Genomic DNA, 22,278 nt, shown 5'->3' with positions numbered 1-22,278 from the left:
TTAGAAAACAAATTAAAAATGTGAAGCTCTAAATCTTATTTTTCAATTTTGAGGATTTCCCCAAAGTGGGAATCAGATACTGTTTACACCTATTTACTTTAAAATAAGTTTATGGTAAAGTATTTGTAACAGTTTTCTCTGTAAAACTTTTATTTTAGAATTTATAAAAATATGTAATTTTCAATGGTCAAATACAAAGATTGAAATTATTAAAATGGTATCTTTGCAACATAAGATATTATAGTTTAATTTAAATTGAAAAAATATTAAAAATAAGAAAAAAATGTTATTAATTTTTATTTATTTATTTATTATTTTTTTTAATAAAATTTCATCCTCGAGTGGATGAATTTTATTAATAAATGCGGAGAATTTTTGGTTTATAATAATTTGTTCTAAAAGCGAGATAAAACATGTTAATATAGTACTAAAATTCTTAAAAACGGTTCCAAATTTATCGTATTTGCCATGTTTGTGTGCGGTTTTGAAACTTAAATTATCAGGAATATTGCATCCTAGTTCAGAATTTTTNGATTGAAATTATTAAAATGGTATCTTTGCAACATAAGATAACATAGTTTAATTTAAATTGAAAAAATATTAAAAATAAGAAAAAAATTGTTATTAATTTTTATTTATTTATTTATTATTTTTTTAAATAAAATCTCATCCTCGAATGGATGAATTTTATTAATAAATGCTGAGAATTTTCGGTTTATAATAATTTGTTCTAAAAGCGAGATAAAACATGTTAATATAGTACTAAAATTCTTAAAAACGGTTCCAAATTTATCGTATTTGCCATGTTTGTGTGCGGTTTTGAAACTTAAATTATCAGGAATATTGCATCCTAGTTCAGAATTTTTCGATTTTAAGATCAAAAGTTATTTAGAATAAAACTTTTTCTTTTATAGATTTATTCCTGGGCTAAGATAAGGAGATATTTAAATGAAAAAATAATTAAAATACATTAAAGAGTAATAGCCATAATGCCGTTCACAAGGGTCACCTGTTAACCCTGATTGTGTCGGAAGGAGTCACTTCATATAGGTATACTATGAGCCATGACACGAAAATCGTGTGATCATGAGCTGATATTCACTATACACTCCCGCACATTATNCCATGAAACGAAAATCGAGTGATCATGAGCTGATGGTGTCGGAATAAGTCACTTCATATAGGTATACCATGAGCCATGAAACGAAAATCGAGTGATCATGAGCTGATGGTGTCGGAAAATGTCACTTCATATAGGTATATCATGAGCCATGAAACGAAAATCGTGTGATCATGAGCTGATGGTGTCGGAAAAAAGTCACTTCATATAGGTATACCATGAGCCATGAAACTAAAATCGTGTGATCATGAGCTGATGGTGTCGGAAAAAGTCACTTCATATAGGTATACCATGAGCCATGAAACGAAAATCGAGTGATCATGAGCTGATGATCGGAAAAAGTCATTTCATATAGGTATACCATGAGCCATGAAACGAAACTCGTGTGATCAAAAGCTGATGGTGTCGGAAAAAGTCACTTCATATAGGTATACCATGAGCCATGAAACGAAAATCGAGTGATCATGAGCTGATGGTGTCGGAATAAGTCACTTCAAATGGGATACTATGCTCCGTGAAAATATAATTGCGTCATCGATGTCTTAAAAGTTTTAAATGCTGCATGAAAGGAAAATTATAAATCTAACAAATGTCAAAATTCTTATTTTTTTTCAACGTTTTCGTAACACAGCTATTAAGCATTTATTATTTAACATTCACTTTCATACTTTTATTATGTAGTATATCCGGATGTATCACGTGTTGTAATCAATATGATATATTATATTGGAGATAATTTCACTTTATTCAAAAGACCTCCATTTTTCAAAACAATGTTGCAATTTATTAAACAATGTACAATATGAATGTTTGATTCATAGAAAGAATGACTTTTTGAAAAACAATTTAATGAAATACAAATGAAAAAAAGAGAAAGTCTTACTCCAAATGCTAAATAATCTCATTTCTTTTCTCCAGTGAATTTCACGACAAAATGCTACGGTGATTTGGGATGTTTCTATACCGGTCCTCCTTGGTACCATCCTCTGTACAGACCAATAAGTGTACCACCGCAAGAACTGCACACAAAGTTTTTGTTGTATACACGTTCCAATAAACGGAAGCCCTATTATCTGATACCAACGCGAGAATCACTGTCAAAGTCTCCTTTCAAAGCTGATTTACCAACAAAAGTACTCGTTCACGGATATTTAGGTCGTCCGCAACAACTTGTAGTAAGGAAACTTTATAGATTTTATCATTTTTATTATCTTCACAGATTTTACAATATTATTTACTTGCCAATTTAACAATGTTATAAAATTAGCAGTTTTTTAACTTTTAATTAGATCTATTTGATGAATACAACCAACTAGATGTATATACGATTGAAAACGGGGTACAATGCAATATAATATCGTGACAACTTGATACAATCTAAACTAGTTAGAAAACTTCGTGATTCTAAAGTTAAATTAATACACCTTGAAATTAATTTGCACGATATTCTTTTTCATTTTGAACTGCAACGGGGATACATTTTAATCTTTATTATGCTTCTTGTAATTAAATATGCATATATAAAATTCTCAAGGTCATGTTTTCTACCTTCTTCGCTTTCGTAACGATGTGACAGGCAACTGCGCTAAACTTTTCATTTACATGGCATGACAAATAAATACCTCTGGAGGTACTGGATCGGAAATGGATCGTGCTCTGGTTCGGGTTTAAATTACGTTATATGGATGAATGGTGTGTGAAAAAATTCTCCCTGTAAAACGGGATGTGACGTATGTATGCGGTCTCCTGTTCCTCCTCAGGGATGTTTTCCAGACCGTCACCAACAGTCAATTGTGCAGCTCTAGATGATGTAAATTAATGCACCAACCTACAACGTGCAGTTCGCTAATGAAAAACCATCCAAAACAACTTTTGATCTAATGTTCGGATCTTCACATTCTAGGACTCATTCTTAACACTAGATTGCCCAAAGAAGTCATTTTGACTGCTTTTCAATTGCTTTTTCATTTGAAAAAAATGTACAAATAATAATGCATAAATTATTTTTTTCCCGGTGAAATAAATTTTTTTATTGTTAATATCTACTAATAACTTGTTATATAACTGAAATGATATAAAAAAATAATTAAACAAATTTCTTTACACATTAGTTATTCTTTCACAATGCAATCATTTTGACTGATTTTGGGCAATATAGGTTTCAGTCTTTCCAGTGTTATAACGTTATTCTCACAATGAAATATGTTTCGAGTGGGCGAAACATTTTCGTCATATATTTTAGAATTCGTGTTTCATTTCAAATGACGTGATTTTAAGACGAAATTATTCAAAAAATAAACTTAAAACAGCTCAAGAATTGCCGAATCGTCAAAACTGAGAACTTTATTTCTGACAGTTCTAGAATATAACTGAGAGTTCTAGAATACCTCAAAGGGTAACAACTATGTTTTTTACAATATTTGTTCAGCAGAAAATTATAAATTTTTTTTTATTATTTTGCAAAATTACTAATACCAGACCAGATAATAAATCCAAATTTTACCAAGCACCCGGAGCCGAACATGAAACAAATAAAAATTTTGCCATGTATCCTGAACAGGACAGGAAGAAAAAAATTATTTCAATCTAATACCTAGCAAACTTTTCGGTTCCTATTCATTGCTTAAATTTGAATTTTAATTACTTAAGGTTGCTAACTTACAATCTAGCAACTTTTAACGACTCGCTCTCTTTTCTGGAGGCTTTCCACTTGGCAGCAGTTGGATCAAATTATAATGCAAGTTTTTATTTCTGTAAAAATTTGTGACCTAAACTGTAAAAAGAAATCTAGAATCAAGGTATTTACGAAAATATCAAGCAAAAGAGCGAGTTGTTAAAAGTCACCGGACTGGAAAATCGCAGACCGTTGCACTTTCAGAATGTAACAGTTCTTTTTCCATTCCTACAGGGTATAATGCAAGAACTCTTGAAATATTCCTCTTACAATGTAATCTTAGTAGACTGGTCGCGTGAAGCAAACTCTCTTCCAGCTCAAGCAATTGCCAACGCCAGATTGGTCGGAGCGTATGCAGCTAAACTTCTTCAATTCATAATGGTTTGATATAATGCTGAACATTCATAATGGTTTAGTATAAGTTGAATATTATCCATATTTTTTTTACTGTCTTTATTTCAACGCATTCAATCCACAAATACTTCTACCTGGAAAAGTTAGAGAAATAAACAAAGTGATATATTTGAAATTAATTAAATTATTTTTGATACTATTGAATTTTCCGAGTAGTAGTTGGTTGTAAACACTTTTCTCTATATATTACTTTATTGCCGGTACTGGACGCTCCTTTAAAATCAAGTGGATTTTGGTAACTTGCCTACTTTTTTCTCGAGATTTTTCTCTTGCCTGCATATGTACAGTGCACCAAAAAGAATCAGACCAATGCTTATAATTGTATCTTCACGATAGAGGACTCAATCTTAATAGCCCGAGCGGTGACTTCAAATCGGCAAATTTGTTAGTGCAGAAGATATTTTAAGTTACAAATTCAGACACAAAAACGTACTTTCTCTGAATATAAATAACATACCTTATTTTCCACGAATTTGGATTTCTGAGTCCCAAAATATAAGGGGTAGCCGCATTTTGGAAAATATCACCCCTGCAGTTTGGTAAGGAGAACAATCTAATGTTCGGATCCCTTAATGTTATTTTTACTTTTTACGTACTCCTCTGTATATCTCGAGAAATTTTTTTAGCGAATTAAAAAACTTTTGCTCACAACTATAAAATTCCTTTTTCAAAAGATAATTTCCCGCAAAACTTTTATACATGTCAACTCAAACTTTTTTCAACTCTTTTTAATAAAAATGATAAAAATAAATAAATATTTAACAAAATAAATAATAATTTTATAATTACAATTATAATTTTATTAATTAATAATTTTTTAATTAATAATAATTTTAATAGTTATATAATTAATATTAAACAAAAAAATAAATTTTATCATTGTATGCAAAAATGTTTCAATTGGCTGAAAAATTTCTCGAGAAATAGTGAAATTAACATTTAGGAATTCAATTTTTGGATCTCACTCCTGACCGAAATATGAAGACTATAATTCCCAGATTGTGGCTGCCCCCTATATTTTGGACACAGGAATCCGAATCCGTTACAAAAAGATATGCTTATTGAGAGAAAGTACGTTTTCATGTTTGATTTCACAACTTAAAATAGTGTCTGCACTAATTAGCATATTGGAAATCTCCCCTCTAGCCATTAAGATTGAGCCCTAGAACGTGAAGATTCGATCATTAGATCAAAAGGTAATAAAAAAAATATAAATAACAAAAATAAATAACATAATTTAACAAGAATAAGTAACGATTTTCAGGAGCATTTTGAGAAAATTAAAAATTTAAATTAATCTCAATTTTTATTTAAAAAAAAATATGTATGTTTAAATTATAAAACTGTAAAATACAACAAAATGTCACAAAATTCATCCAAATAGTGAATGAAAATATCAGAAAAACACTAAATTAGAAAAACAAAATTCAATGTTTTCAAATAAAGAAGAGTTTAAAGTTATGTTAATTTTAAAACTATCTTTTCCTAGCAGATTTTTGTAGTAATTTGTAGTGAAGTTTGCACTGGGAAATCTAGTTACTTGAGTTTGGAAAAAAAAAGTTCACCAGAATTTGTGAAATTTATAAACTTAAAAAAAAATATTTCAAAAACTTCGAACAAATAATTTTTTGGAGGAAAAGTTTTAAAAATTTTCAAAATAAAGTAACGGTTTCTTTTGACATTTACGTTACAAATACTTGTACTTGTTTCTCAAGAAAGCAACGGTAAACAAGTAAAAGTACTAAATTTAAAAAGTAACAATGTACAAGTAAAAGTACAATCCTTTTACTTTTAATTCTGTTACAAATGGCGTAAGTAATTAAAATGCCATGTATGGTTGTATGCGCAGAATAATTAATTTTTCTTATATATAAGACGTTTTTCGAAGATAAAAACGATGTTGTGTAAATCATCGTTTCTTATTTCTTCTATACTTATGAAGCCGATGTATTTAAATATTGGATTAGATGGCATATTTTTCATACTATATCAAAAGTAAAAACCCATAGTTGAGGTGCTAAAATTAATATAAAGCTTTATTTTTATTCTATAAATACACATTTCATCGGGATAATAAGAATGGAACTCTAATAATGATAGATATTTATTTTCTAAAGCTAGTTAATATTTTGAAAGTGAGAACCAAGTTTATTCCCGATCGCTTATTTTTTGAACCGCCAATTTGATTGAATTGTTTTTATTTGAATAAAAAAAGCATTTAAATCAGAGAATATTTTTAAACTTTTTTTCTGAGTCTTAATAAAGAAACAACTTTATTAAAATATTAGATCATAAACTCTACATATTTTAAATTTGTTCCATAAAATCATATTTGTTCATATCTTGACTCTCTCACAGATGCACAAAACTTCAACCTTCTGAATCAGAGCATTTGTAAAAATATAATTCACTGAATGGCATTATTTTAAAGTTTAAATTACCCCTAGATAAACAATGTTAGCGTAAAGATTTTAAACGGTATAGTCAGATTCGAAAGAGAAAGAAAACTCACTTAAGCACTACAGAGACGTGGAACCCATGTTTACCTAAAGAATGAAAAAATCCTACAATAAATTAATTTTTCTAAAACTCACTAATGTGTTTAATAACACATTCTTAAACTTAACACATTAATAACAATTGCTGGCGAGTTAACTCGTCTTTTCATGCCGAAACGTTGTTGAATGATAACGAATAAACTCGTCTTTTCATGCCTAAACGTTGTTGACCTATAACGATTAAACTCGTCATTGCACTTGCATTATTTATTTAATAAATATCAACTTATAAAATCTAGGATCTTTAGAATGTTTCACCTTACTTTCATATTCAGTTACAAATTAAGAGTAAAAATGCCACTCAACAAAGTGTTAAGTTCATACCATCTGTAAATTGCAGCAAAAAAATAAATTTTACGAACGCCTTTTAGTGTTATTCAAATGAACTACTAGTTCCACAGATGAATAAACAGATACGAATTAAAACTTAACAATTATTTATTAATTCTAAAGCAACTTAAATTTTGTGATATTTATAAATCCTAAAAAATCGAACACTAAAAATCTAACATAAAATATTTCAAGAACGTTGCCATAAGAAAAACTAAAGTAAAACAATAAAAATGAAGTGAAAGTAGTAGTAGTTACAGTCACGTGATATTAACTATAACAATCTCTAACACCTTCTATTCGTTTAGGAACGAATTGGATTGGAACCAGAAAACATCCATCTTATTGGTCACAGTCTTGGTGGTCAGCTGGTTGGTTTCATTGGACAGAGAATTAGAAATTTGGGCAGAATCACAGGTATGGAAATTAAAACTGCGTCATTATAAGATGCTTTGTTTCACAATCAGATCTCGATTCATCTTAAGAAAGTACTCCAGATAGATAGATTAATAAAAAATTGAAACACCTCAAAATTATCAGAGTTAAGCATTCGCCACCTCGCCGAATGCAATAAAATCGTAAATTTGGCGAATAAAATTGTGTTGGGGTGAATATACAGGTGAATGATTTTTTCTTCTTGAAAGAAATTAAATATACGTCAAAAATTTTTTTTCTAAAGAAATCAGTATTTTTTATTCAAATACAGTATAAACGAGCCGCATAACCAATTAGAATTGGGTCCAAATAATACAAGCCTGAAACAAACTATCCTAAAATTGTTTTCTATGTAAAAATATTAATTTTAAAAAAATTTTTAGACTTGGTTGAGCGAAGACCTTTGAAAATTGGCGAATACTTTTGATATTTGGCTAATTTACCGGCTAATAATTTGAAACCATTAACCCGGACCCTGATTAGAGAACAGCGAAAGTGCCATGACTCTAAAAGTGGCATGAAGACCATGAATTCCGACGAGGAAAGAATGTTACTAGTTGCACCATGATCTCTTAGGGGATCGAGCGTTTGCCTTCCAATGAGGTGACTGGGTTCGAATCCCAACGATGCAGGACAACACAAGTCAGCATTCGGCTTTCACCGACCACAGTACTGACGTGAAATATCCGCAGTGGTAGACCTATTATGAGTTAGAGTTAACCTTGTTGTCAGGCTAGATATGGTTTTCGTGGTTTTTTTCCCCATATGAAGCAAATGCAGGCTTGTTTAATTAAAAAAAGACCTTCGCGAAGACAAATATCTATCAAAACTTGAAATAGTATTTCCCTTGTGTTCTGAATTGGGTTTAAAAGACAAAGGAGCTGAACATTAGTAATCATTTCTGGTTAAAGTGCCAAAATGGAAAATAAAATAGAAATTCAAAGTTTAGCAACAACGAAAATCCGATTTTTTGAACGTCGTTTTCTGCGGACAAGAGGTGGACACCCAGCATTAAACTAATTGTCACCACTGTTTCAATGAAAACACTCTTTTTTTATTATCTAGGCGTTAACATTTAGGAAAATATGTTTGGAGAAAAGACTTTAGCCTATGATGGTTGCGGGCGTAGAATAATTGCATCGAAAATATGAGTCGAAAATAACAGAGCAAGTGTTAATATCAAATCTTTTATAATCATTTTTGAACAGACGACCCAATTTTTGGGTCTGTGACAACTGATCCTCTATTTTGTAGCCTTGTAATTTTGAACCAAATCAAGAAGCCAAGGAAACTCCTGGATCAAGTATAAGGAGAAATTAGCCTTCGTGGAGGACTTTTTGATGGAACTAAACCGCATTTGCGTTACATGGAAAGGAAAACTACGAAAACTTCCCACGGTGAGCCTGACAGCAAGAGGGACACTAACCCATGATCCATCTTTCACTGAATATATTTTACGTCAGCACTGTGGTCGGTGGGAGCTGGGTGCGGAATTCGTATTCACCTGCCATCCCTGGGATTCGAACCCTGTCACCTAATTAGAAGGCGAGAGCTCAATCCCCTTATCCACCACGATTCCGTGTGAAATCTTTTGACATCGTAAGGAATTTCTTCAAAAATTTGATATTTACTAGTCGAACTTTAATAAGTTCGTAGATAGACCTGAAAATAACTACTCGTCACTTGACGAGTCAGCAGTAAAAATAGGCGACCTTAATTAAATGAACAAACAGTAAATTTTTCCAATCCTTTTTGAAGTTATACTTCTTATGGGACTTCCAACAAGGTTGCGTTAAACGTTCAACGCTACACTTTTATTGGCCGGGATATCTCGTGGTAGGATCCAGTTTCCCTCATTCATTTCCATATTGTTTTGGTTCTCACTAGCATAAAAATAATAAAAGTCATAAAAGCATTGTTTTTCCATAAAAAATTTTTTAGTTTGTTTTGATACACATATAATTTAATAGGGTAGTATTTTTTATTTTCAAATTTAGTGGATAACAATTGTAAAAAATGAGTGAAAACAATCCCACGGACAATGCGACGGATTTAAGGTTATGTCAAGGTACGTCTCTTGTGAATATCAATTGATTGTTAGGTTTTCTCTTCTGAAATTACATTATGACGCATTCACATACATTATTAATACAAATACATTTTCCAGGGCGAGACGATGAGGCAACCACAAGCACTTCCACTGGTTCAAGAGGTCCACGAGGGAAAAATGCACAATATTACCGTGATTACAGAGCACGGAAGCGAGCGGAGCAGGAAAAAGAGTCGTTGAATAGAACTAGTGATCCTTCTACGACTGCTGATTCTTCTACAATTAACGTCGCAGGTTGCGAAATTTAACTTCTTCCGCGCGGAGGGACTCCACGCACTATTTTTTTTCGATATTTTTTAATTGCTCATCGAATTTTATAAGTCGGTGAAGACAATTCAATATGTTTAGCTAAATTTTGTCACATATTCATGTTGTTTATATATTTGAATTTTCTTTTTATAGCCATAGATTATTTCTACCAGAAAATTTTTTTTAAGAAATATATTTTAATTCAAGTAAAGAAAAGCAAAAATTGGCTATTAAATAAAAAGGTGCGATCGATATTGGTCACCAGTAGGACGGGGGGAAAAAATAACTTAAGTCATTAAGCTTGCAAAAAAAGTAACTTAAGTTTTTAGTTACTTAAGTCATTAGGTTTGAGGAAAATTCATTAGGCTTGAGGAAAAAGTTACTGCTAAGTTATTAGAGTCTACCAGCCACTGGTTTGTAACTGAAAGTTCAAATTTTCAGGTCTATTCGTAGATCTTATAAAAAACTATAAAAGTTTCTGCCTTTTTATTGAAATTTTTGCATTTATATAATTTAATAAAGTTTGATAAGATCTGTGTGCTTTATAATGTGATAATTTCGTTTATTTTTAAAAACGAAAATTGGTAAATTCTTACATTTTGAAATTTGTTAATTTTTTATATTTCAATTAAGTTTGATAAGTTCCTACCCTTTATTAAAACAATTTACACTTTACACTTTCATAAAAGTTAGTAACTTGCATAAAATTTTATGACTTGTTTTTATCTATTTTGTAGCCTTGGATCCACCAGGACCATACTTTGATCATGCCCCGAAAGAAGTTCGTTTAGATAGAACTGATGCTATCTTTGTTGATGTTTTACAGGTTAATGGTGGAAGAAACTTTTTTGAGGGTAAGCACCATACGCCCAGATTTCATTTCGTACGTCACAAGTAATCTGGAAGTACAAGTTAAACCGTATATGTTATTCTCCAAACGAGATTTAATTTATCCTGAAAGGTTAGATTTTCACTCTTTGCTTGAGCCTCAATTTTGTCCCGAGTAGAGTGCCACTCAATGGCCGGGATCAGCTACCCCAAAACTAAATTCCCGTCTATTTTATATTATCTAAAATAACTGATAAAAAGACTGTAAGACGTCTAAGAGGAATGTTCATTTAGGTATCGCAAGGCTGTCTGTGTTTACAGGAGAAAATTTTTTTAAGCAGCACCAATTTTGATTTTTAAATAAAATTGGTATTGATGTTTAGAATCTTCTCATCCATCCTAGTTACATGATATAACTTTGACAACGTTATTTCTTCTCACTTATGTATTTACTATATGATTAATAATAAGCATACTTTGTTTACGCACTTTTTTAGTATGATTCTAAAAATGCACATTACGAACGATTATTCTTTGTATTATACAAAAATTAAGCTGCAACACGTGTTCTGAGTCTAATTTGTTTAAAACTAGAACATTGAAAAGTGAACGAAAATTTTGGTGACTAAACAGTTAGTTATTGAATGCAACATAGAAATTAACATGAATTCAATCGCTTTTTTGTTCCAACAATTTAATGCAAAATTGAAGAGAAAAAAAGAAAAAAAATAGGCATAAAACGTCGCTTTAAAGAAAACTGTACCTTACAGTCTTTAAGAATAAGTTGTCGTGAAAATATTAAAAAGATTGGCTTTTAGAACGAAATGTATTACCAAAATCTGCCATTTAATTTCAATGCTTTAGGAAACGTTGACTTTCCGTGATTCCAATTGTAATTTGGGACACCGAAATTGAGATCAAGAAATAAACACGGAGTAACACTTGTTACAGGCCATAATCGTGGAGAAGAACTCAATGCAGCGATTTGTTGGCCAAGGTATTACGAACCGTTCTCTGTTGAACTCAGGTCTGGAGATCTGAAGGACCCATCAATCGCGTATCCTCCAATAGAAAGTAATTGAGAGAACCTTGTCAGACTAGTGTCTGATTAATTCTTCTTCCACGGTTTTATATGAGCTGGAAAAATGTATTAAAAAAATTAGATAATTTAGGAATTTAGGTTAAAAAGTAAAAACCATCCTGCTCTGACCAGAATATTCTTGCCACAGTTATAAACTCGATTTTGCAACTATTGTCTCGAAAGCGCTAGATGTTGAATCTCCAAGTCAAAAGGATAGAATAACTCGACGTGTATACTTATCCTTCAAATTCCTAATGAATGCTTTAATCATACAAGAATCGATTAAAGGGGATGACGTGATCAAACGGTTTTACACAATGTCTAATTTGTATTAATAGTTTTCTTTTTCGATGACCGAAGCCTTTTCCATTAATTGAACAAAAACAGAAATATTTTCTCAAGTTTCATTACATAGTTGTTGGATATCCAGGTGCAGTTCGTTTAACAGGAGTTGGCACTTAGCTACAACTCCTCGGACGAAGCGTTCATTTTGGCGCGGGAGAGAGAGGAGAAAAATGTCCGAGCATGAAATGGAGACAACCATTAATTCTCGTCAAACGCAAACACTGAAATTTTTTTCAGACACATACTTTGCTTTATCGTCTGCTAATATACCTTTCGTTACTCCAACTAATTAAATATATTGCATCAACATTTCTCAAAAAGGACAAACTATTCACTCAAAAGAGAGAATTATCATCAAATTTATGAAATAAAATGTTAAAAAGATGCAAATAAAGACTTGGAAACAAATATTTTTGTCATACGATCCCCAAATAGCAACCTTGTTCAGGATTGTTCACATCCCAAAAATAGCAAAATAGTATCTCCTGATACCAGGTCATGAAGGCGGAGTCAAGTGCCTACTCCCGGTGAACGAACTATACTTAAAACAGTCACTACTGATCCCGGTAGCCAATTTCAAAGTGATTTACTCAACTCTTTACCAAAACTAAACTGTTCTTAAAATGTCGTCTGCTTTTCTTATCTATCACGTGGTGCCAAACTATTTTATTATATATTAATTTCTCTTTTGAAGGCTCTGGCACATATAATATTATTGGGCATGCTGTCTTCTCCATCAACGGTGGTCATCGTCAACCAGGCTGCAAATACAAACCTACCAAGTATCGTAAGTTTTCATTTCTATACTTATTGGTTAATCAATTTCATCCTGTATGAAATTTGTATGCTAAGCTGTGTTTGAGCGGTTTTAGACTCAGAAGACAGAGTGTTCGCCTCCCAATGAGATGAGCAGGGTTCAAATACTTTCAACGGCAAGTCAATACGAAGTCCGCACCAGGCTTGCACCGACTACAATGCTTGCTTAAAAATATCCTCAGTGGTAGACGGAACATGGCTTAGAATCCCCTTGCCATCAGGCTAACTGTGAGAGGTTTCACGGTGATGCAAATGTGGGTTATAGTTCCATCAAACACTCCTTCACTAAGGCAAATTTCTCTCAAAACTTGATCCAGGAGTTTCCTTGCCTTCTGGATTGGGTTCGAAATTACAAAGCTATGGAGTTGAGTATTGGTAGTCATAAATTAAAAAATTGGCTCAGGTGTTCAACGACGGCTATAAAATAATTAATGTGTGAGCCGTGGTGGCTCAGGGGTCAGAGAGCTCGCCTTCCAATGAGGTGAACTGGATTCAAATCTTAACATGGATGATTGATACGAATTCCGCACCAGGCTTGCACCGACCTCAGTGTTTACGTAAAATTATTTTCAGTGGTAGACGGATCATGGGTTAGAGTCCCTTACAGTCAAGTCAATCGTGGGAGGTTTTCGTGATTTTACTCTCCGTATAACGCAAATGAGGGTTAAATCACTCAAAAAGTATTCCAAGAAAGCAACCCAATGTTTGATACAGGAGTTCCTCTGTCTTGAACATTGTTAGTATTGACTGAGCATTGGCTGTTCAACGACGGTTATTGGTTGATGCATGCATTTATTTGGCTTATTGTTTGTGACATAAAAAACTTGGCATTTTCCTATAGCAACTCTTTCAATAATTTCTAGTGAATGCACTCCTCAACTTAGTACATAGCTTCAAACTTTAGGAAAGAATATTTTCCCCTCAATCCCTATAAATTATCTTATGTCTTTAAAGAATCTTTTTATCCGCAAACAAAAAACAATAGTCGAAAGTGTTTATTCAGAAACAGTGATAAATCAATTTATTTTTTAATTTATTGTAACATGAAAAATGAGGAAAGTGGGGATTGAATTTCGTCATTTGAAAAGTATATTTCGGCGATGGTATTCAATATAAAATTTGACGGGAAAAGTTATATAAAACATGTTTGTTTGTTATGTTACATAAAACATGTTATTTTGAAGTTAATTTCTTATGTTATTTGACAGATAGAAAGAAATACTACTTTCTAAACATCTTTTTTTATTTCTTATATAAAGTCACAAGTCAAAGAGATATGAACGCAAGAAAAAAATGACATCACTTTAGCTTAATCACAAATTTGTTACGACTTCTTTTCACTTATTTTAGTTATTTATTTATTTATTTTGTTATTTTTATCGCCCATCACAGCAACACAAAAGTATCTTTATATCTAAAGTAGGTAGAAATTTTTTCTTCCAAATTGGTAATGAAAGTAAATTAAGCATTTCTAAGGAAATAGAAAAAAAATGTCGTTACGAATGTCTAAATTATAAGCTGTTTCAAGTTAAGAAATACCCATTATCTTTATGGAGAGGACCTGTTTGTATTCAAATGCACACCAAATATATGCCAAGCTCCCAGTGCGAACGTATATCAACATCGTCAACTCTAATTTAAAGAAACCAATGAAAGAATAATAAATATTGCTTTTTGCAGACGATTTTCTTCTACAGTGAAACAAAATTGAAAATTCTTTATTTTACATTATATTTNTAAGCTGTGTTTGAGCGGTTTTAGACTCAGAAGACAGAGTGTTCGCCTCCCAATGAGATGAACAGGGTTCAAATACCTTCAACGGCTAATCAATACGAATTCCGCACCAGGCTAGCACCGACTACATTGCTTGCTTAAAAATATCCTCAGTGGTAGACGGATCATGGGTTAGAGTCACCTTACAATCAAGCCAATCGTGGGAGGTTTTCGTGATTTTACTCTCCATGTATCGCAAATGCTGGTTAGTTCACTCAAAAAGTCTTCCAAGAAGACAAATTTCTCTCAATGTTTAATACAGGAGTTCCTCTGTCTTGAACATTGTTAGTATTGGCTGTTCAACGATGATTATTGGTTGATGCATACATTTATTTTGCTTATTGTTTGCGAACATAAAACACTTGACATTTTTCTATATTAACCACTGCAATAATTTCTAGTGAATGCACTCCTCAACTTTGTACATAGCTTCAAACTTTAGGAAACAATACTTCCCCTCAATCCCTATAAATTATCTTATGTCTTTAAGGAATCTTTTTAACCATAAACAAAACTAATGTCAAAAGTGTTTATTCTAAAACAGTGAAAAATCCATTTATATTTTAATTTATTGTAACATGAAAGATGAGGAAAGTGGGGATTGAATTTCTTCATTTGTAAATTATATTTCGGCGAAGGTATTCAATATAATATTTGAAAGGAAAAGTTATATAAAACATGTTTGTTTGTTATGTTACATAAAACATGTTATTTTGAAGTTTATTTGTTATGTTATTTGACATTTAGAAAGAAAAACTACTTTCTAAACCTTTTTTTTTAATTTCTTATATAAAGTTACAAATCAAAAAGACATGAATGCTGACATCACTTTAGCTTAATCACAAATTTGTTACTACTTCTTTTCAATTATTTTATTTATTTCTTTATTTATTTTGTTATTTTTATCGCCCATCACAGCGACACAAAAGTATCTTTATATCTTAAACAGGTAGAAAATGTTTCTTCCAAATAGGTAATAAATGTGAATTAAACGTTTCTAAGGAAATAGAAAAATGTCGTTACGAATGTCTAAATTATAAGCTGTTGCAAGTTAAGAAATACCCATTATCCTTATGGAGAGTACCTGTTTGTATTTAAATGCACACCAAATATATGCCAAGCTCCCAGTGCGAACGTATATCAACATCGTCAACTCTAATTTAAAGAAACTAATGAAAGAATAATAAATATTGCTTTTTGCAGACGATTTTCCTCTACAGTGAAACAAAATTGAAAATTCTTTATTTTATATTATTTTTATTTTTTCACATTATTGCGGGATGTTAGCATAAGGCACGCTGTTTTTAGAGAACCAATCAAATCCAATGCTCTCGTGACGTCATATAGTTGTTTCTTTTTCAAGTACAAATGTTCTCCTCATTTATAAAAATATATCGCCAAATCTAAGATTCCAGTATGAATACGTAACAATAACCTTTTTTAAAAAAATTCCATGATAGATATCGTAAACGATAACACGAACTAAGTCTTTGTCTAACGTGTTAACCAAATAAAACAGAACTATATGCAGTCGTTCAAGATTACTTAAATCCTATACCACAATGATCTCTTCTTAACTTACAACGGTGTATAGGACAAGTATAGCCCATCTTCAGCCATCACCCTCTACGCACAAAATGAAAAATGTGTTTCAAATGGAAATGTCGCCAGTATTCCAGAATGACTACGGAACAATAACCTTTTTTTTAATAATTCTACGATATATACCGTAAAAAATAACACGAATTAAAATTTTGCCTGACGTATTTAACTTATAAAAGTTTTTATGCTTTTTTTGAAAGTATAGTAGCATAATTTGATAAAAAAAATAACAGAACTAACTATATACAGCCGCGGATGATAACTTAAATCCTATCTTTTCTTAACCTGCAACGGAGTCATGTCTTTCACGGAATGGGCAGTATTTGTTGAGGTTCTTTCAACTTCCAATAGCAGATTCATGTAGAAGAATTTCTGCTGACGTAAACAAAATTGTGTAAATCCGCATCTCAACGATCTGGTAATTGCATATCAATACAGGATAATTTCCCAAAGTACCTTTTTTTCATGCCGCCAACTGTTATTTTAAAATATGAAGAAAACATTTTTTCTCAGAAACACGACATGAAAATTAAATTTAGAGCAACTGAATATCCCAAGTATCTGCAAACAAACTCGGAACGTCAAAATAGAAATAGTCGCGACAAGGCTTTGACGTCAGGTCAGGATCTCACGATTTCCGTTTTTTTTTCTTCGTAAATAAGAGAGTTTAACAGAGTTTTTATTCATTTATTTATTTATTTATAGCTCGCCCTTTCGCTGGTCTTCGTCCCGGTCCTTTATGCAGCCACCTTCGAGTTCTAGACAATTTCAAGTCTTCCATCAATACTTGTAAGTACACTTCATACGCATGCTTCTCCTACGAAGCATTTAAGTATGGTCACTGCAAGAACACTCCATTCACGAACAGGATGGGATTCCACGCTGTCAAACCACCCTTTCAGCTCAATTATTTCTTGGACACCACCGGCAAAGCTCCCTACTGTGAAGTCAAATAATTTCTGTGTTCGTCTGATTGTTATGCAGTTTGAATTCTCATTAAATTATGAATTAGATTGCATTTAGTGTTCTTCATTAATTTATAACGCCAGCTGTACCACCACTAAATTTGAGCACAGTTTCAAATATCGTATATTTTTTGTAATTCTAGTAATCGTATAATTCGAGTAATTCTTTTTACGAAATACAGAAATGGTGACCCAAGAATTTTTGCAAATTAGAAAAATAAAGGTTACAGGCAGTTTTTTAGCTAAAATATTCTATAACGCATTTTAGGCAATAGTGGATAGAATTAGCATGTGGTGTATAATCGAGATCTGATGAGTCAAATCATTTCCAATTTTTGACGCAGAAGAAACTCCCAGAATGCTCTTCTACACTACATGGTGTAGACTAGTCACCACTTACCACCCTGTTTTATCCAGTAGCACTAAAACTTATAGTTACAGTAAAATATATATAATAGTTACAGTATGCAACACGTATACAGAAACACATAATGCTATATTATTTAGTTGGCAAAAAAAGTTTTCAGACAACAATTTCAATCAGAAATTTAAAGATTCAATAAAAAAAACATTAATTATAAACTAAAAATGTAAAATAAAGACTGCTTCTGATGGAAAAAAAACTATCCTAAAAACTACTCAAATTGAACTAAAAAATTTTCATACTTCTTTTTTTTTAAACCTTAAAATTCTCAATCAGACGTAGAAGACCATTCTATAGCATACTATCCTCGAATTAGAAAACAATTTATTAATAAATAAATTTTCTATTATAAAAATCATAGCACTTACCAGCTTTTTAAATCCAAAGATTTCAAAAATAAAATGTTCTTCGTTTGAAATTTTATTCTCAAATAATATATGAGTAAATTATCCCTTCATTAATTCAAGATGATATACCACCCTAAAAAATTTTAAAATTTTTAGATCTGGATATGAATTTTAATATGCAACCTAAAAGCAGAATAGCTGATTTCCAGTTGAAATTAGTCATTCAAAATTAAAATATACTTACCAAGAAAGCGATAAGGACTCAATAATCAACACAAATGATACTAATTCAAGTAATTAAAATTATTCTTTATTGTTGTCTTCCGAAATATATATTCCATGACTAAGAATTTCTAGAACTATTACGAAATTATTATTGGAATGAAGTAAGCAATGTGGACTTAAATAACTTCTTTTGAATTTATAATAAACTAGCTCAATGGAAGAACCAGGTAAGTGACATTTTTAAGGGAATTAATGAATCGCTGGTTTTGCCTTTCTTTAAATCTTAACACAACCAATCACACACATTTTTAGTATGGTAGTATGATTTTTTATTTCAAATTAGGCAATAACGTTTTATTTTTTAGGTAGTTAGGTTTATATAAAATTTGGAACAATAAAGCGAATAATTATTAGTCCCGTCTTCTATTAAATTGGTAATAATATAGTTCGGATACCACTTTTTTCTTCATTCTGAAAATGTTACTTACCTGCTTCTTTCACTAAGTTTTTCAGTTAATATAGCTAAAATAATTTCACTTTTTTAAATTTAATATTATCTATTGCCCTTTACAGTGGCATTACGTTACTGAAGTAAGTAAAACTTGTTTTTTGTAGTTCATTCCATTAGAATAAAGATAAAATGTATTTAGCATCACTTGACATGTTACTATTACTCGCAGCTAAACCCTAATATGCAAAACTTACCGTTATCAAATAATTTTCTCCGGTATATATCCTTTTCGAAGAGGGGTCGTTCTAAAGTATCGGTATTTAAACGGCGTAGTATTGGTTCTGTTTAAATCATCTCGAAATATATCATTATAATATTTTATATCTATATTACCTTATTTGGTACTTATTACATAAACCTTCGACATTTAAGTTCTGTGAAAAATATATTTATCAGTGACAGCCAACTGAAGACGAAATTTTTTTAAAAAAAGATTGAATTCTTATTAGAATTTTATAGGGATTTTGGAGAATGGCCATTTCTCTATCTAACCGTTAATTTGGTATTAAAATATTTAGATGACGCTAATTCATATTACGCAGATGACGCGTAATTCATATTACATATGAATTAAGCGTCATTTGTGAATGGTGATTTTCTATGGTTTTCCTTAGCGAATTTTTTATTAACCTTTTCTCCTTTAACTTTGCTTTTTAGCTCATAGCTTAGATTATTTTATTTCAATTCACACACATTATCAATATTAATAAAGCATGACAGTAATAATATGCCAATTCAAAATGAATAAGAGTAGTAGTTTTCATCTGGAAAGACGTCATTAACTGTCTATTTCTCCCCATTAGCTTATTTCTGTCCTACTGTGGTTTCAATTTTAATTTCAGTTTTTTTTTTATTATTAAATATTTTATTTATAATTTTTTGGTGGTGACAACACTTATTAATATTATTTTACTTGTTTACGGTGGCAATACTTATAAGCTTTGTTATTTGGGTGAGAAATAATATACTATTATGAAGTAGTAGCGTCATCTTTTACTGCATAATAAATAAATGATATCATGCATATGCTTTTACTCTAGTGGCGCCATCTATGTGGGAATGTTAGAAATAAAACAACTTTAAATCTATTTTATTATTTAATTTAAATATAATTGATGCTGAGGATCGAACACATCATGTGGTGATAAGAGATAACGATAAATAGAAGTGACGAGAGTAAAGTGTTTTATTCCTCATGGATCTTTTGAAATTTAAACATCCCTTTACAGCTGTCCTCGCAGGTCCAACAGGTAGGGGTAAATGTTATTTCATAAGAAAGTGATTGAAAACCAAATGATACAGCCTTTCGCAAAACACGTAGTATGGTGTTATGGCGTTTATCAAAAATTATATGATGAGATGCCTAATGTTATTTTTCATGAATGACTTCCATCCAATTTGAATCAATATTTAGATGCATTAATTGGGATTGATGATCTCATGAGTGAATTGGAAAATGATCCTCAATTGACGTAATCATTTATAAAATTTTCCCACCATAAATCTCTTAGCATTATTTTTGTAGCTCAAAACATTTTTCATAAAGGAAAGGAAATGAGAGAAATACCCTTAAATGCTCATTATCTTGTATTATTTAAGAATCGAAGAGATCAATCGCAAATTACACATTTAGGACGCCAATTGTACCCTCGAAAAGCTAAACTTTTTTCAAGAATGTTATGCAGATGCCACATCAAAACCTTACGGCTATTTACTTATTGATTTAAAAAATTATGCCGAAAAATCCTTACGCATGCGTACTGGGATGTTTCCTGGAGATACTTATTATGTGTACCAACGTACAGAAAGAAATTTGTGTCGGTTCCGGAGGATAGCACACAAATTTCTGCAGAAAAAGGACGTAGCAGAGGACGAGAAAGCAACTCTGTATTTACAAATATTGCAGAAGTATGCGAACTTTTCAATTTCGAGATCGAATAAACCAGAACCTCAAACCGATCAGCAGGAAATTTCGTAGAGTTTCTAGTAGAGTCTGCAGATTCTAGTAGAGTCTGCAGAAGAGATCTCTTCAAATATCCAAAAAGAAACTGATGACTTGGAGGGAAAAATTCTAACTGTTGTTCCTGTTCGATTTCAAGAAAAAGCTAGAGATATGTATCAATTCTTAAAAAATAATGAATCTCTCCTTTGGAACACTAAAGGTAAAATTATTCATGAAGATAAATCTGTTCCTGGAAGTAATATAGTAAATCTTATAAGTTACTTTTTGTGAAATAGAAAATCAGCTCCAGTGGGGAGAAATGTATTTTTTAAAACATTAAATGATGTTCAATTACCAGCACATTTAGGTTTAAATAAAAAATTGCATAGTAAAAATAAAATTATTAAGAAACCTATGATGTATGCTCGTAGAAAGTGCTTGGATGAAACTTTGAATAAAGTGTTAGGTTATTAAAATATATTTTGTCTTTATTGATCATTTTCAGGTAAAAAAGTTTATATTATCAAGAAAAAAATTACACCCTTTAACAATTAATACAAAAAGTTTCAGAAAAATATATAGAATTTTCTAAAAAACTAGAAATTTTTTGCAAAATAAAAAAATTTTCTTTAAGATAGGAATTTTTTTACAAAATAAAAATATTTTTTTAAATATTTTGTTTCCCTCAATAATAAAAATATTTTCTGAAAAAACTAGGAAATTTTGTTAAAAGGTTTGAAATATTTTTACAAAACTAGTAGATTTTTTACAAAACGAAAAATATTTTCTTATAAAAAATTTTATAAAAATAAAAATTATTTTCTGAAAAATTATTACACTTCCCACAGTAAAAATATTTTCCGAAAAAGTAAAAAATTTGCTAAAAAATTTGAAACATGTTTACAAAAGTAAAAATATTTTCTGAAAAACTAGAAAATTTTGTTAAAAAGAAATAAAAATATTACAATGTTTCCTGCATAACAATATTTAAATGTAAAATTTTATAATAATGACATGAAAGACACTAAAATTAGTTTCATTCTTTTTTTTTATTTTCTAAGCACAAATCTTAAACCATATTACTTCTTTACAAATTGATTCATCTGAAAATCATTTACATATAATTGATTTGAAATATGATACATAGAATAGCCTTGACAGCGTTTGAGTAAAAAATAATACAATATATTGTCCACATACATTGGATGTAGGTGATTGAAACACTTTGGAATTCCATAGTAAGTCCGCGTATTCACGTTGTAAAATCCGGGAGGCTTCCCATATGAGTCATAAGACTCTGTCTTCGATCATTAACAAATAACGCTAGCCAGTGAGTCCTAGGTTGTGATGAGTCAGCTGAATTCGTGATAGCACATGTGTTTTCTTGGAGATCCGGAGACGTATCTCTTGAATATACATCTTGAAAGTAAGGTGATGTTATCTTATATTGCGATAAAATGTAGAATAGTTGCAATCCATCCATTCTTCAACTTCCGAAGACGAATAAAATATTTCTTGACTTGTTAATT

The 22,278-nt window shown here is 31.0% G+C and overlaps 1 protein-coding gene across 2 annotated transcripts in view; it reads left to right on the top strand.

The window, feature by feature from the left end:
• The window catches only part of LOC107437758 (pancreatic lipase-related protein 2), a 45,853-nt gene extending 28,500 nt beyond the window's left edge, over positions 1-17,353 (top strand). For both annotated transcript variants that reach the window (XM_016049857.3, XM_016049856.3), the window contains exons 2-7: positions 2,039-2,295; positions 4,029-4,175; positions 7,405-7,513; positions 10,628-10,744; positions 12,839-12,931; positions 17,041-17,353. In XM_016049857.3, coding sequence (XP_015905343.2) covers positions 2,039-2,295; positions 4,029-4,175; positions 7,405-7,513; positions 10,628-10,744; positions 12,839-12,931; positions 17,041-17,291 — 974 coding nt within the window. In that variant the 3' untranslated portion in view covers positions 17,292-17,353. The remainder of the gene's footprint in view (positions 1-2,038; positions 2,296-4,028; positions 4,176-7,404; positions 7,514-10,627; positions 10,745-12,838; positions 12,932-17,040) is intronic.
• The last annotated feature ends 4,925 nt before the right edge of the window (positions 17,354-22,278 follow it).

Source organism: Parasteatoda tepidariorum, chromosome 10 (assembly GCF_043381705.1).
Source record: "Parasteatoda tepidariorum isolate YZ-2023 chromosome 10, CAS_Ptep_4.0, whole genome shotgun sequence".
NCBI lineage: Eukaryota > Metazoa > Arthropoda > Arachnida > Araneae > Theridiidae > Parasteatoda > Parasteatoda tepidariorum.
This window is presented reverse-complemented; position numbering and strand designations above follow the sequence as displayed.